The sequence below is a fragment of the Rhipicephalus sanguineus genome, chromosome 5, assembly GCF_013339695.2.
Source record: "Rhipicephalus sanguineus isolate Rsan-2018 chromosome 5, BIME_Rsan_1.4, whole genome shotgun sequence".
Taxonomy (NCBI): Eukaryota; Metazoa; Arthropoda; class Arachnida; order Ixodida; family Ixodidae; genus Rhipicephalus; species Rhipicephalus sanguineus.
In genome coordinates, this window is record NC_051180.1 from 51,819,952 (window position 1) to 51,832,465 (window position 12,514).

Genomic DNA, 12,514 nt, shown 5'->3' on the forward strand with positions numbered 1-12,514 from the left:
TAATCTAATTTTGGTTCACTGTCATCCTTGATGCTAATGTGCAGGGATGTAATTTGTTTCCTATAGGCCATTTGAGCCGTTTCGCTATCTATGTAAGTGTTGTTGGAGTGTGTAAAGTGAAAATGATTTTGATAGGAGTTTAAATTTTATCCTTGTTCTGTGTTTGCGCTTCTCACGTATTACGGAGGAAGCGCTTTGTGTAATTGCAATATAGTAACACTGACCTGCCTAACAATATGTGTCCATATTATTAACCGGTAATAAATTCTATAGGAGTTATTACCCCGTTATATATATATATATATATATATATATATATATATATATATATATATATATATATATATATATATATATATATATATATATATATATATATATATATATATATATATATATATATATCTTACAACGCATATTACGTGATTTAAAGAAAGTACAGAACAACGAAACCACGACACGTCACAACTGTGTCGATGCTTCCATACGTAAAACCTTGTTAATTCAGACTGTTCTTCGCAAAGTTTAAGACAGTTATAAAAGCCACGGGCAAACATGTTATCAAATCTACTATACGTTCACCTCTGCGTGGCGCGCGCATTTTAAGAAACGCCAGGCCTGCGCGAAAAACGCAGCACAGTCACAACAAAGGCTCGAAGAGCGCCATTTTAGAGCCCGTTGTAAGCTCTCTTGGGGCTACTAATACAAGTACACATGCAAGGTACCCGCTACGCCGTAAATCATAATTTTATGAAGTTGGGAAGTCCCGACTACACCACTATTCGTCATTTTGAAGAGAAGCGAGGTACCGGCTACACATCTGTAAGGCATTATGTGCACTTTGTTGATGCGGCGGCTGATGACGAAGACTTATGGCTGAGCCCTTTGTAATGGGTTGGAAGCATTCAACGACCCACTCGTTGCGCAGTTCGCATTGTTTCACGCCTGCTTACATAATTCGCGTTGTGTGATGCCTGGTTGTTATTTTGCTCTTATACTACGATATATTACATATTTTAATGTGGTTCCTTCCCGACATGACAGCGCTATAGGATCTTTTTGCAACGGAGTTTCAAGCACCGGCATGGCTCTTTGGTAGAAAACTGGGCTCCAACACAGACGACCGAGGTTCAAACCGCGTTCAATCCTGGATATATTTCTGTCTTTTTTCTTATTTGGCGCGATAGCGGTTACGGACACCGGCGGCGACGGCGGCGGACAACTACGGCGCCAAAAACGGCTGTTGTGATCTCATAACAGCTTTCGCTGTAAAAATGGTTCTTGTAACAATACAGACTAATATTTTCAAAAACTAATAAGTATCTAATCGTACGCTCTGTGTGCGCGCGGAGCGGAGAGCTCACCAAATAATGTACAAGAACTTTAAATGGATTGCAGCAATAACCGTAATGGAGGATGCCGCACGAAAAAAAGATCACTTCTCTCAAAGAATACGAAAAAAAAACAATCTCACACTGTTTTTTTTTTCGAGAGCCAGCGGCTGGTTCCGCAAATAACGTTCCGCTCATTCGACTCTGCCCACGCAGAACATACAACAGCCGCTGCAGTGCATTCTGAGTTTCCCGGCCATTCAATTTCGTGACCGGACTGATGAAGCTCTCATTCAAGATTGCAGTAAAGATTGCCGTTCGATGGAAAAAAAAATAGCGCGATCGTAATCCGACGCCTCTGGGTGAACCGCTAACCATCCTGCATTACAGTAGCATTATGGAGAGACATTTACAACACTCTGTCATGATAAGAACTGAAAGGTCGGGGTCTTTCCATTCGCTATTACAGTGCCACGGTTGTCTCTGTTATCTTTCGCATTTCCCAGCACTGGATGCTCCATTAAGGAAGCAAGCTGATGTGCGGCTCTTTTTTGTGATGGGCTGCTCATCAAATTATAGTTTTAATCGTCATTGCGGACACCTGCGTCTAACCAAAAATTGATTGCCCCATATCATGGTACCCGCCATGATATCGGCAATTAAACCTGCTTTGCCGAGGGAGCTATGCACACAGCGTTTTCTATACAGTTATCAATAGGTCTCTTATGTTCCAGAAAAATTCCAGGAAATGTATGTGTGATAAGAACATGCGTCCTCTTCTTTTTGTATGTGTATGCTCCGTATTAAAGTTTGAACGTCATGTTTCTTTAACAGTCACTTTAATGCGCTAGAGTTTTATCATGTCATGTCATCATTCTTTATATATTTGTCAGTTTGCCATTTATGTAAAGACTGCTGAGATAATAGCTGTAAATGTCTCTAACATGACATGGCCAAGAAAAAATAAGTGAAGATCATGTTTTTGCCGTGCGGCGAGCCATATTCCAATAGGAGAGACACAATTCGTAATGACGATCTAATATCAGCCATTAAAATGTATGTATGTATGTGTGTATGTATGTATGTATGTATGTATGTATGCATGTATGTATGTATGTATGTATGTATGTATGTATGTATGTATGTATGTATGTATGTATGTATGTATGTATGTATGTATGTATGTATGTATGTATGTATGTATGTATGTATGTATGTATGTATGTATGTATGTACGTATGTATTTGCACGTCTGAGACATAAAATGCCTCCATTTAGGTCCTCAAACATGCCTTTTTGCCACTGGGAACGCTCGGGTGTCGATGCATATGCGAGCGGAAGCCAGTCGCAATGAACCAAAACAAAGAACATCAGTAGCGAACAATATTTCAGCAGAACATATTTTTCAAAGTTCACCCGTCCACACGGGCAATTTTCGGAACCCTCGATTTAATTCTCATTACCGGGGTGAAAAGGCTTTTAAGAAGCTCATACAAAGGCTTTCACAAAAGATCGTGTAAACTTTCAATGTAGACACTGAATTCAGTGCGTACTCTTTCAAGATCAGCCTATGCAGGTCTTTGTGATAAAGCCCTTATAAAGATCATCTAAGCTTTAGCGTCGTTGTATGTTTAAAGTGTCCCATACAAGGAATCGCTTTCCGATAAATGAGGCTGGCAAAAGTGCGCTACGTGTGCGGTACGCGCCACAAGTACCAGCGCTTTATTGAACAGTCGTCCAGGATAATATGCGCCACGTTACATGTTAGACGAACAACACCTTATAAACCTGTCAGGTTCAATAATAGGCTGAATGTGGCACAAACGCCCATGAGATGAGCTTGTATGCAAATTCAGTTTCACCTGTCTAAACCAAATACATTCTAGAATTGATAAGTTTCTGGCTGCTATAAGAATCTATCTTAAACCTATCTCAGTGAAGCGGGCAATATTGTATGCCATTTACGTCCACTTTCATTGATTAGGTAGATATGTTAGCTGCAATTGAACATTGCGATTAGTATTCAGAATTAGCTATAATGCAGTCCTCGTTGCTAGCACAAATTGAAGTTTGCGTAGCAATGGTCAGTGCTAATTTGTTCAGAAAACCTAAATTTCTGCGTTCTTCTTTTCTACAAAAAACAATTGTTGGGATCATTTTTTTGGGATCAGTATTATGAGGAAATACACAAATATGTTGTGAGTAATGTCAAACATACCTACAAAACTTGGAGCTCATTGCAAGCAAAAGGATGCTTGCAAACATGCACGCATCATTGATAGTCTTGTTCATTTCTGTTCACTTAAAATAAAATAAAATTCACAATTGTTTCAGTGCATGGTACAGAAATTAATCTCCTTGACACAGATGCAAAAAAATGACACATCACTGAGGGTTTCCTTTCGAAGCAGGAAAGTGTGTACCAGATTCATCACCATGTAACTCAGCTGTTCGCAGTAGCTAATATGTCTAGTACATTCTGATCCTACAAAAGTGGGAGAATGTGAGTCATTCATAGCGTAGAAACCAAACGACTTTAGTGTCTCACCTATGATGCCTTCACTGGACGCGGCCGAGATGTGAACGTGAAACAGAAGTCGCATCGCCGCTCCCGCCGCCAGCACTGTCCACGAGCACAGAAAAGACGTCGACATATCCTGCCGATGAGGTGCGGTCGCAAGACTCACCGCACGCTGGCAGCGACTGAGCGAAGAAGTTGTAACACTAAAGCCCGACGTGTTCTGTAAGTGACGACGCGATGAGCGTCGACGACACTGACGGCAGCAGTCCTGCAAGTTCTTTCCGGCCAGTCATTATCCCGTTCCTAAAATGTCGATTACGATGGTACACTTTTTCTGCCCTCAACCCGTCCCCATGCCACTGGAAGACACGCGATCACACACAGTATTATCGGTCACTGGAGAGTTCTGTTCTGAGATGATATCGGTATTCTGGTGACAGGGTGTACAATCAGCAGCACAGAAACCGCACAGGGTTATCGTGACAATAATCCTAGAGGTTGTTCTTCTCGTCGAGGTTCCAGGAATGACCAATCGGCATCGTCGCGCCGCACCACTCGACACTTATTCCAACAAATCACACAATTGTGCGCAGAAAGCGAGCGGCACGCCTCGAAGCAGCGTTAATTCCTGGGCTGCTTTCGCTGGGTTCTTTGCAAGCAAACAAGCAAGCGCAACTCCTGAAGTATTACCACAAGAAGTGCCCCTAACGGAGGCCCCACACTTCAATGTTCGCGACTCTCCGACGAAGAGAGCGCGAAATGAACGCGGCTTGCTCCGGGATGAGGAGGGTGCAGAGCGAGTGGCAAGATCAGTTCCGACACGGACGTCCAAAGAGGCGGCGGCAGCGTTCAAAGAGAGCCGCGACGATGCGACCCGAAGCCAACTTTGCGGAGCGAGGGGCGCATCGCAAATCGGCGTGGCGGCGGCAAAGGCGGCCTCCCTCTCTCAGGCGCCACGGGTTCTCTGGACGAGTTGGACTCCGGCTGGAGCCTTTTAGCGCGCGCTCGCTCAAATGTTTGCGCCACCAGCCGTGGCTCCCGGGCCTCGCTGAGAGCAGCGCCGCCCCGATAACGCGCGGTGGGAGCCGAAAGCCGACTCGAGTCGCAGTGCAAGCGAGGTGCGCAGGGCGGCGGGACGGCCGCGTAGTGCTCTTCCAAAACGACGTGCTCTCGGGCGTATGGTTCGCGCCAACGTGTCTTCATTTACTTACTGACCTGGTGCGCACGTAGTGAGCTTCGTGGAAGTGGATGCGGGGGGCACGCCGCAGGGAACGAGGCCGGCGTGATTTGCCTTACGTGCGCGCTCGATTTGCCTCGCTCTCGCGGAGCGATACCAGTGCACCACACGCGATAGCGATGTCCTTGTTTGATCTGTCGAATAGCACTGAGTGAATGAGTGAATAAGTTATCTGGGCGATACGCGGTGGTAGGATTGTATTCATTTTAACGAATGTCTTCCGCGGTCTAAAGAGGCAATGACAAAACAGGCGGTGCAGTGTAAGTATGGAAAACCTGTGAGCCATAGTCCTGAGAGCAAACTAAACTTTTTCAGTTCCGATTTTAAATCGAGAATATCGCCTCCATCTTTATTAAGATGACCCTGAGAATAAGTTGACTGCTCACAACCTTACGTGCAGTAACCTGAAATTTCGGTCACCAAGCCGCATATACATCCCTAAACAATGTTGTCAAGTTGATTAACAGGGATGGTCAGTGGACTCAACATTTCGAGAAGTTGTCTTGTTCAGGGTAGGAACTGTTGAAGACGAATCTCGTTGCCGAAGCGTTGGTTCCAGCGACATTTCCTGTTTGACTGTTTCTCATCACTGCGCCCCCATGTTCCCCTGAGCTTCTGTCGTGTGTACGCCCCTTTACATATGCACTATGCGCCATGAGAAACATGAAGGGTGCCTTTCTTTCAGTGCTTTCGAAATTCTATAAAAATGGTCATCTCCGTTTGATATGCTGCAATCTTTTTCAGCGCGTAAATTGGTCCTAGAAGATCACATAGACAAGCAATGTTTCAGAATAGCTATTGGCTATTTCACTAAAGCAATCATTAGAAAGCTTTGAGACTGTCTTTCCTTTGCATACGCAAGGCTGTTATTTCGCATTGTTCGATCACGCTTCAAGAGTTCCAAAACTCATCAGGCAAACTAATCACACTTTGACTTGTAGATGAGAATGTAGTTAGAGTGAGGAATAATTAGACAATCTCCTATACAATTTGTCATTTATAAACAATTAAGCCTACGATGGATTACAAACCTATCAAAAATTGTTGGCGAGAACTTGGAGCGTCGGTATTCATCCAGAATTGAACAAGGCTCTATATCTCATGATATATATTTTCTTTCCACTCTCAATTCTTCGGTGACATGAAGGTACCATATTCGAGGAATCTTCTGTGACAAATTGTATTGGTTACTTCGTGAAAGTGCCTAATGTGTTCTTTCATGATGGCTAGCACTACGAATCTGTTTCGCTGGCAGTAGCCGTCAGCGGCGTCGTTTGTGTCAACCATATACTCTCGGGATTTTACGTTTGTGCTGAAGTAAAACGGCAACTAATTCAGGGCAGGGCGTGCTCAGATAAAAGGTCATTAAGGGGCTGGTCTCTACTCTGCGGATAACCGAGTGCTATTCATAATCATTTTTACAGGGATGTAACAAGAACAGGTCAAGGAAAGTGGCTAGTGTTACAAAGTTCCAGCTAAAACTGAGAGTAACTTTAAGGCTTTCTTGCGTCTAAGCTAGCGTTATGTACTGCAGAAGCAACAATACATGCTGTATTTTTGCTATAACGGTGACCAAAACTGGAAACCAATAACGGGGACATATTTCCGAAATTCCTACAGCCACCGTGAACTGGCATCATAGTGAAGTGAGCTCTTTCTCTCCACACACTAGCTTGAAACCCGCGTCTCGAGAGATAACAATACTCTCATCATCAAGCTTTCTCCTATAGTTTCGTTCGCTTCGGTTTTCGATTAGGCCGTCGGTGCCCCGAATCTGTACCTGCTTACCGTTCACGGTGCACCGCTCCCAGACTGGCATCTTTATTTCCTTTGAGACTGTCGGCGCGACGATGTGAAACCATATACAATGGATCCACAACGTAACCCTTCGTTGCAATCATTCTTTTACTCTCTTCTCCCACAGGCGCAATGCGCCCATCGATGCTGTTGCCGTTTTCATTCTTACCTTTCCCAGGCTTCGTGCGTTAGCCACCCCGCTGCTTATTCCTTCGCTGCCTGACTTTTCTAATCTGTGTCAGGACGTTCATCCGTGCATTAAAGCGAGAAGTGAACCCTATTCGCCTTTCTTTCTCAAATACAGTGGTGGATAGCAGCGGGATCCGCCCACTGGCTTTTCCTGCTCGCATATAGTACTAAGCACAGTGGTTATAAATTATCTACAACGCTGACTTTTTGAATTCTGATGGAGTGTTCAGATCCTAGCAGAGTTGTCGAACTTCTAGAGGTCACATAAATGAAGCATTAGCAGCAGAGCAGTGCGCCTAGGTGACGCTCACAATTTCCCCCAATAACTCTGCACGAATGATATTGTTGCATTGCCTTCGCGCCAAGTCATCTTCTACATTTATATGCGTGGTTCCTTCATTATTTTTGACTCGTGACAAGAATATGTTGTGGTAGGAGTGACCCATGATGGGCTACGACATTACTAAAACATCTGTTATTTCTTTCGGGTGTACACTGTCATGTTTGTGGTCTGTAATAGGAGCAGTGAAGATGTACGTGGTTTGAATAAGAATGGGGAGTGGTCTGCTTTGTTCACCACTGGTCGTCATGCAGAGGGTAACTGTCTTGTCCTTCGCAGCTAAGAAAGAAAGAAAGAAAGAAAGAAAGAAAGAAAGAAAGAAAGAAAGAAAGAAAGGAACAAAGAAAGAAAGAAAGAAAGAAAGAAAGAAAGAAAGAAAGAAAGAAAGAAAGAAAGAAAGAAAGAAAGAAAGAAAGAAAGAAAGAAAGAAAGAAAGAAAGAAAGAGTGTGTCTGTGAGAGAGAGAGAGAGAGAAAGAGAGAGAGAGTAAGCTACTGCTTTCATAGATGTCTGTTTCATAGATGTACTGTTTCATAGACCCAAATGGGACAACGGTTAAAACTGTTAGCTCAGTGTAGCACGCTAACATACGTCATTTAAATTGTGAAAAATAACAATAAATTATTCGATCAGCAGAGCAAGGGAAGTCTTTTGATCAATTTTTTTAGATGACGAAAGTCGTCTGACTTGAGGCTCCGAAAGAAAATGCCGTCTGACTTGGAGGCAGTGGTACGTACCATATTACAATTTAAGGAATCACGTACAATGTACTTCACTAGAACGTAAAGTAGGCGGGCTGCTGAAATCTGAAAGGCAGCCGTCTCTGCCTGTTCCTGTAGCTATCGCTGTCGCAAGACACTCCGCCAAAAGGAATCGCTCAAAGTTAAACTCTTCGTACACATGATCAACAACGCCTTCTGTTCACAAGCGCTGTAACATTACTACAACTGTGTGTCACCCAAAATTTCGAATCGCGTACTCCAGGTGTTCGAAACGCTTGAAACAAAAAAAAATGTAATAAAAAGGAAAGGAAAACAAAGGCTTGGATCGGTCTGCGGCGGTATTCAGTTCAGCTGACATGTTTCGCAACATGTGGGTGTGCTACTGCAGTTTTGGCTAAGGGCGATGTCAGCACACGGAGGTATATAGCTGACTATAGGAGAGCATTCATCGAGTGTCTCGCATACCTCTCCATATTAAATTTCTCTGCGAGTCTTGCGCAATCAGTTTCCATGCTACGTGTATAGGATGTCTTGTATGCGTATGCCTATATATATCAAGGTAGAAACGCTGAATACCCCCGCAGAGCCTCACGCGCCGCACCTCTCGTGCGTGCACTGACGTCAGATACATGCAGACATACACTAAGTCGAAACCCGTGCGTTTCTTCTCTGCATCATCAACATTTTCGCTGGCTTGCATCCACTGCCGTGAAATAGTGTGGCTTTCCGCTCTAGTTGGCCGCGTGCCACGTCCTCTCGGTCGTTGAATTCTCTCCTCTCTCTTCCGAACATTCCTCCAACACTGTGGCTTACCGTTTCGCTTCGCTGCTTGTATCTCGAGAACAGTGTCACGTAAGGTTGCGTAAAGAGAGATTCTTTCACGCACGCCCTCCGCTGACAGTTGTTTCGCAACTTTTAGCAAACACCGAAGACGGGCAGAACGCTGACTGATGGAAAGAGAACGGCAAAGTGTGTGGACGGCTCCATGCATCCATTATAAACGCTTGTTATAGAAGCAGTGGTTTCTTTTTTTTTTTTTCAATTTCCTTTACAACACTATAATACGAACAACAACATTTCGGAAGTTCAAGTTGGAGTTAGTTTCTCGGTCTCATGAGCGTTGCATAAGGCCGATTTCGAGGACCCCGCGGCATTCTGCATCACGAGAGGTGCTTGCTAAGCCGAGTTAATTGTTTGCGCAACCTCACTGACATGGCTTCGAGGAGATACTTGAACGCCGTGTCCTTATCGATAAGCTTCGTTACTGAAGTCTGCTACGTGGTGTATTTAATACGTGCCCTCTTGTTCGAAAGGGATGAAAGTATGAATGAATACTAAATTCTTGGATACGTTTTTTCCGTAATTAAAACGCGGCATTCAACGTGTATTTACAAGCTGAGAATGAAGAAGCAATTAGTACGGCATAACGTTTGCATTACCACACACAAGATTTCGCGTAAGCACAAATGAGTCGTATGAAAAGTTAGTGCTAAATAGTCTACTGTAGGCCGGCATATCCGAAAACAAGTGGTATGACAACTTTGTTTAATATCCACATACCACACGGGAAGTCATCGATATATATCTCCGAAATGCTATATATAAAGTCCTCCGTTCGCAGCAGGAATAAAAGCAACGCGCAAAGGGCTATATTATCTAAAGAAATGTTCGGCAAAATGGTCCCAGATAATTTTATTGCCGAATATTGCTTTACTCCTATGCAAGGGAAACAAATTCGCTTACTTTTGTGTGTGGCTGCCCAACTAATCAGAGTTTTCCGTAATGAGCATTCAGAATCCTACTGTATTAGATGATGTGATTTATCAGTACAAAGAGTTGGAGAACTACCCCAGATGAGGACTTAGTTGACCACGTAAGGCTTCGTAAAACGCGCCAAACGATGGGTGCACGAGTGATTTTGTCTTAAGCTTGCCGAAACGAGGCCTGGTTAGTGGGGTCAACAAAATAACGAATTTATGCTCCGCAGCACAGGTCCATAGGCGCCGGGAGCCCAGGCTAGGTGATCGAAAGTGTACTGAAAAGAAACATTCATTTACAATGTTTAATTTAGAAGAAAACAGACAGATTCCAAGATTTTTATACATCACAGGAGTCTCATCTCAATTTCTGCTTTCTAGTCCCCATAATAATCGAAGTTACATATGAATAAAACAGCTCTTGAACGTGCTTTATAATATATAGACGAGCACACATTTTTCTTGTCGCTCGTTTTCTTTCATTCTGTTTGTGTTCATTTCTGTTACAACTTCATTTTTTGTTTTTTTTTTCGCAAGAAGCCACGCTGAGGATAACTGAACCGAAGTAATGACTTCGTACTGTTTTCTCTTCAGCTGATTCCGCTTGTGATTTCCCAGGCGTTATTTTAAGCGCGCACTTTGCTCCTCTATAGCGTTTAGTTAAACCGCCACGTCCGAGATTTGCAGGGACGCTAAAAGGGGGGGGGGGATAAAAAATGAGTAAAAATGTTGCTGCTTGAAAAGCTGCCCTCGGCCGATAAGCCCAGCAACTCGCACTGCCACTTACGAAATGTGAACGTGACTACGAAGAAAAAAAGAAAGAAAAATGAAATTGGAGCGTCGGGCGTTTGCGTCTGTTTTCAGGCCTCTCCGCTGGCAGACTCTAAGTAGTGTACCCTGCTATATTGTTTCGGCTGCCGCTTTTCACGGCAAACTAGCAAGACGGTCAGTTTTGCGCGCTTTTTACGGCTGTGACTGCGGCGAGCAGCGAAGGCTGCGCATTCATCATCGCACCACCATGCGCAGCTCGCGTTACGGACCATTTAAAACAGGCCGTTTTCTTCTCCAAGAACTGCTGAAGCTATAATATTCTGTTAGTTTCATTCTTTTTTTTTATTCTTTCTACAACTTGGCTTGCGGCGGGTGGGAAGGGGGGCTGTGAATGACAAACGTTAGCCTCAAGCGGGCTGTCTTTGGGTGCTTTCTTCGACTTCAAACCGAGCAGCTTGGTACGTATTTTCTGAAGAGCCGCAGCTGAAGAGAGCCCGCTTTGAAGCGGCCCTGGCCAGCAGCGGTAACAGGCACGTGGCTAGTTGAAAGCGATGAAAGAAGGGCGTTCTTCTTGCTGTTTCAACCCTTTATTTTCTTTTTTTCGTTTTTCTAGATTACGCGTTACATAGATAGGCCATTGACGCGCAAGCCTATCTAATTGCGTTGATGCGAAACGAGACAACAAAGTGCGGCCTTTTGCAGCTGGGGCGCTGGTCTGCTTCAAATAAGGGGCGTTTTTTTTTTGTTTGTTAGTTCATTCATTTGGTCGTTTGTTTGCTGCTTCATTACGTTTGCAGTCAGTGATTGCGCTGTAATGAGGTGACGAGAACCAGATATTGCGCCTCGTTGGTGGCGTTAAGGGAACCTAGGAGCGTAATTACAGAACATGGGTCATGGTCTATCACTGCCGGCAGTGGTGGCGTCGGGAGTATGTCCGCAAAAGATTGCGAGGTCGTTGACACGGGTGCCGGCGAGTATTATCTCGTATACGTGTGAAGCAGCTCCACTTTTGCGGCGTTTCTGCGGTTGTCCTCGTTGTTCTCCGTGTTAGCACTATTTGTTACTACTGGCGATTTTATACTTGACTTTTCCTTTTCTATAACAGCTGGACCAGTTCGGCTAAGGTAAAAATTTGAGGAACAAAGTCATGTCACTTAATTATCCTGATGGACCTCGGTGCTTGCATGGCGTTAATTACTTACTATACAAGAAAGACTTTGCAATCTTGAACCAGTCTTTTGTGTTCAGCACAAGCCCCCTCTCCACCCCCACCCACCCCACACATGCATAAACACTTTATACTATTCTACATGCGTAAAGGATGTAAGCGAGATAACAGCTTTAAAAAACATCATTCCTCCTATACCCAGGTTGTGTCCGAAAAATACAGCAAAACGGGAGCTTGTACATTAACCGCACTTATGAGGTCAAGGCACCAGGACAAAACATTAGGCATGAATTAAAAAAAAATACCGCAGAACTTTCGCTAGGCTTTTGCATTGGATGATTCAGATATACAAAAAAATGTTGGTTGCTGGACTTACCTCGAGTTTACCAACTTGCAAAGTGCGCCCACTAAGAGAAAAGTTTTCTGACAGGTTCCTGTTTACTTCATGGTGCATTACCAAGCATTTTTTCATCGTCTGAACTGTTCTTCAAGCTTTTTCGCATGCATCCTCAATAAGTACGTTTTGCTCTGCCACGCCTCGCAAAATTTTCTTTGAACTATATCTTACAGCAATCTCGCAGTGTATGCTTGGAGAGATTGTGTGGATGTGCTTGGTTCCCGCTTGTGTCGTCTAGCAGATAGGGCGCCGGAGTAGCTCTGAACTACACGCATCCGTGTGGGG

The 12,514-nt window shown here is 44.0% G+C and overlaps 1 protein-coding gene across 4 annotated transcripts in view; it reads right to left on the reverse strand.

Annotated features, from left to right (window-relative positions):
• Positions 1 to 4,856, reverse strand: part of LOC119393625 (hemicentin-2) — a 225,890-nt gene extending 221,034 nt beyond the window's left edge. For all 4 annotated transcript variants that reach the window (XR_007416349.1, XM_037660734.2, XM_049416299.1 and 1 more), the window contains exon 1: positions 3,880 to 4,856. Coding sequence is in view for 3 of the 4 variants with exons in the window: in XM_037660734.2 (XP_037516662.1) it covers positions 3,880 to 3,985 (106 nt within the window). In the remaining variant the exon portion in view is untranslated. The remainder of the gene's footprint in view (positions 1 to 3,879) is intronic.
• Between the last annotated feature and the right edge of the window lie 7,658 nt (positions 4,857 to 12,514).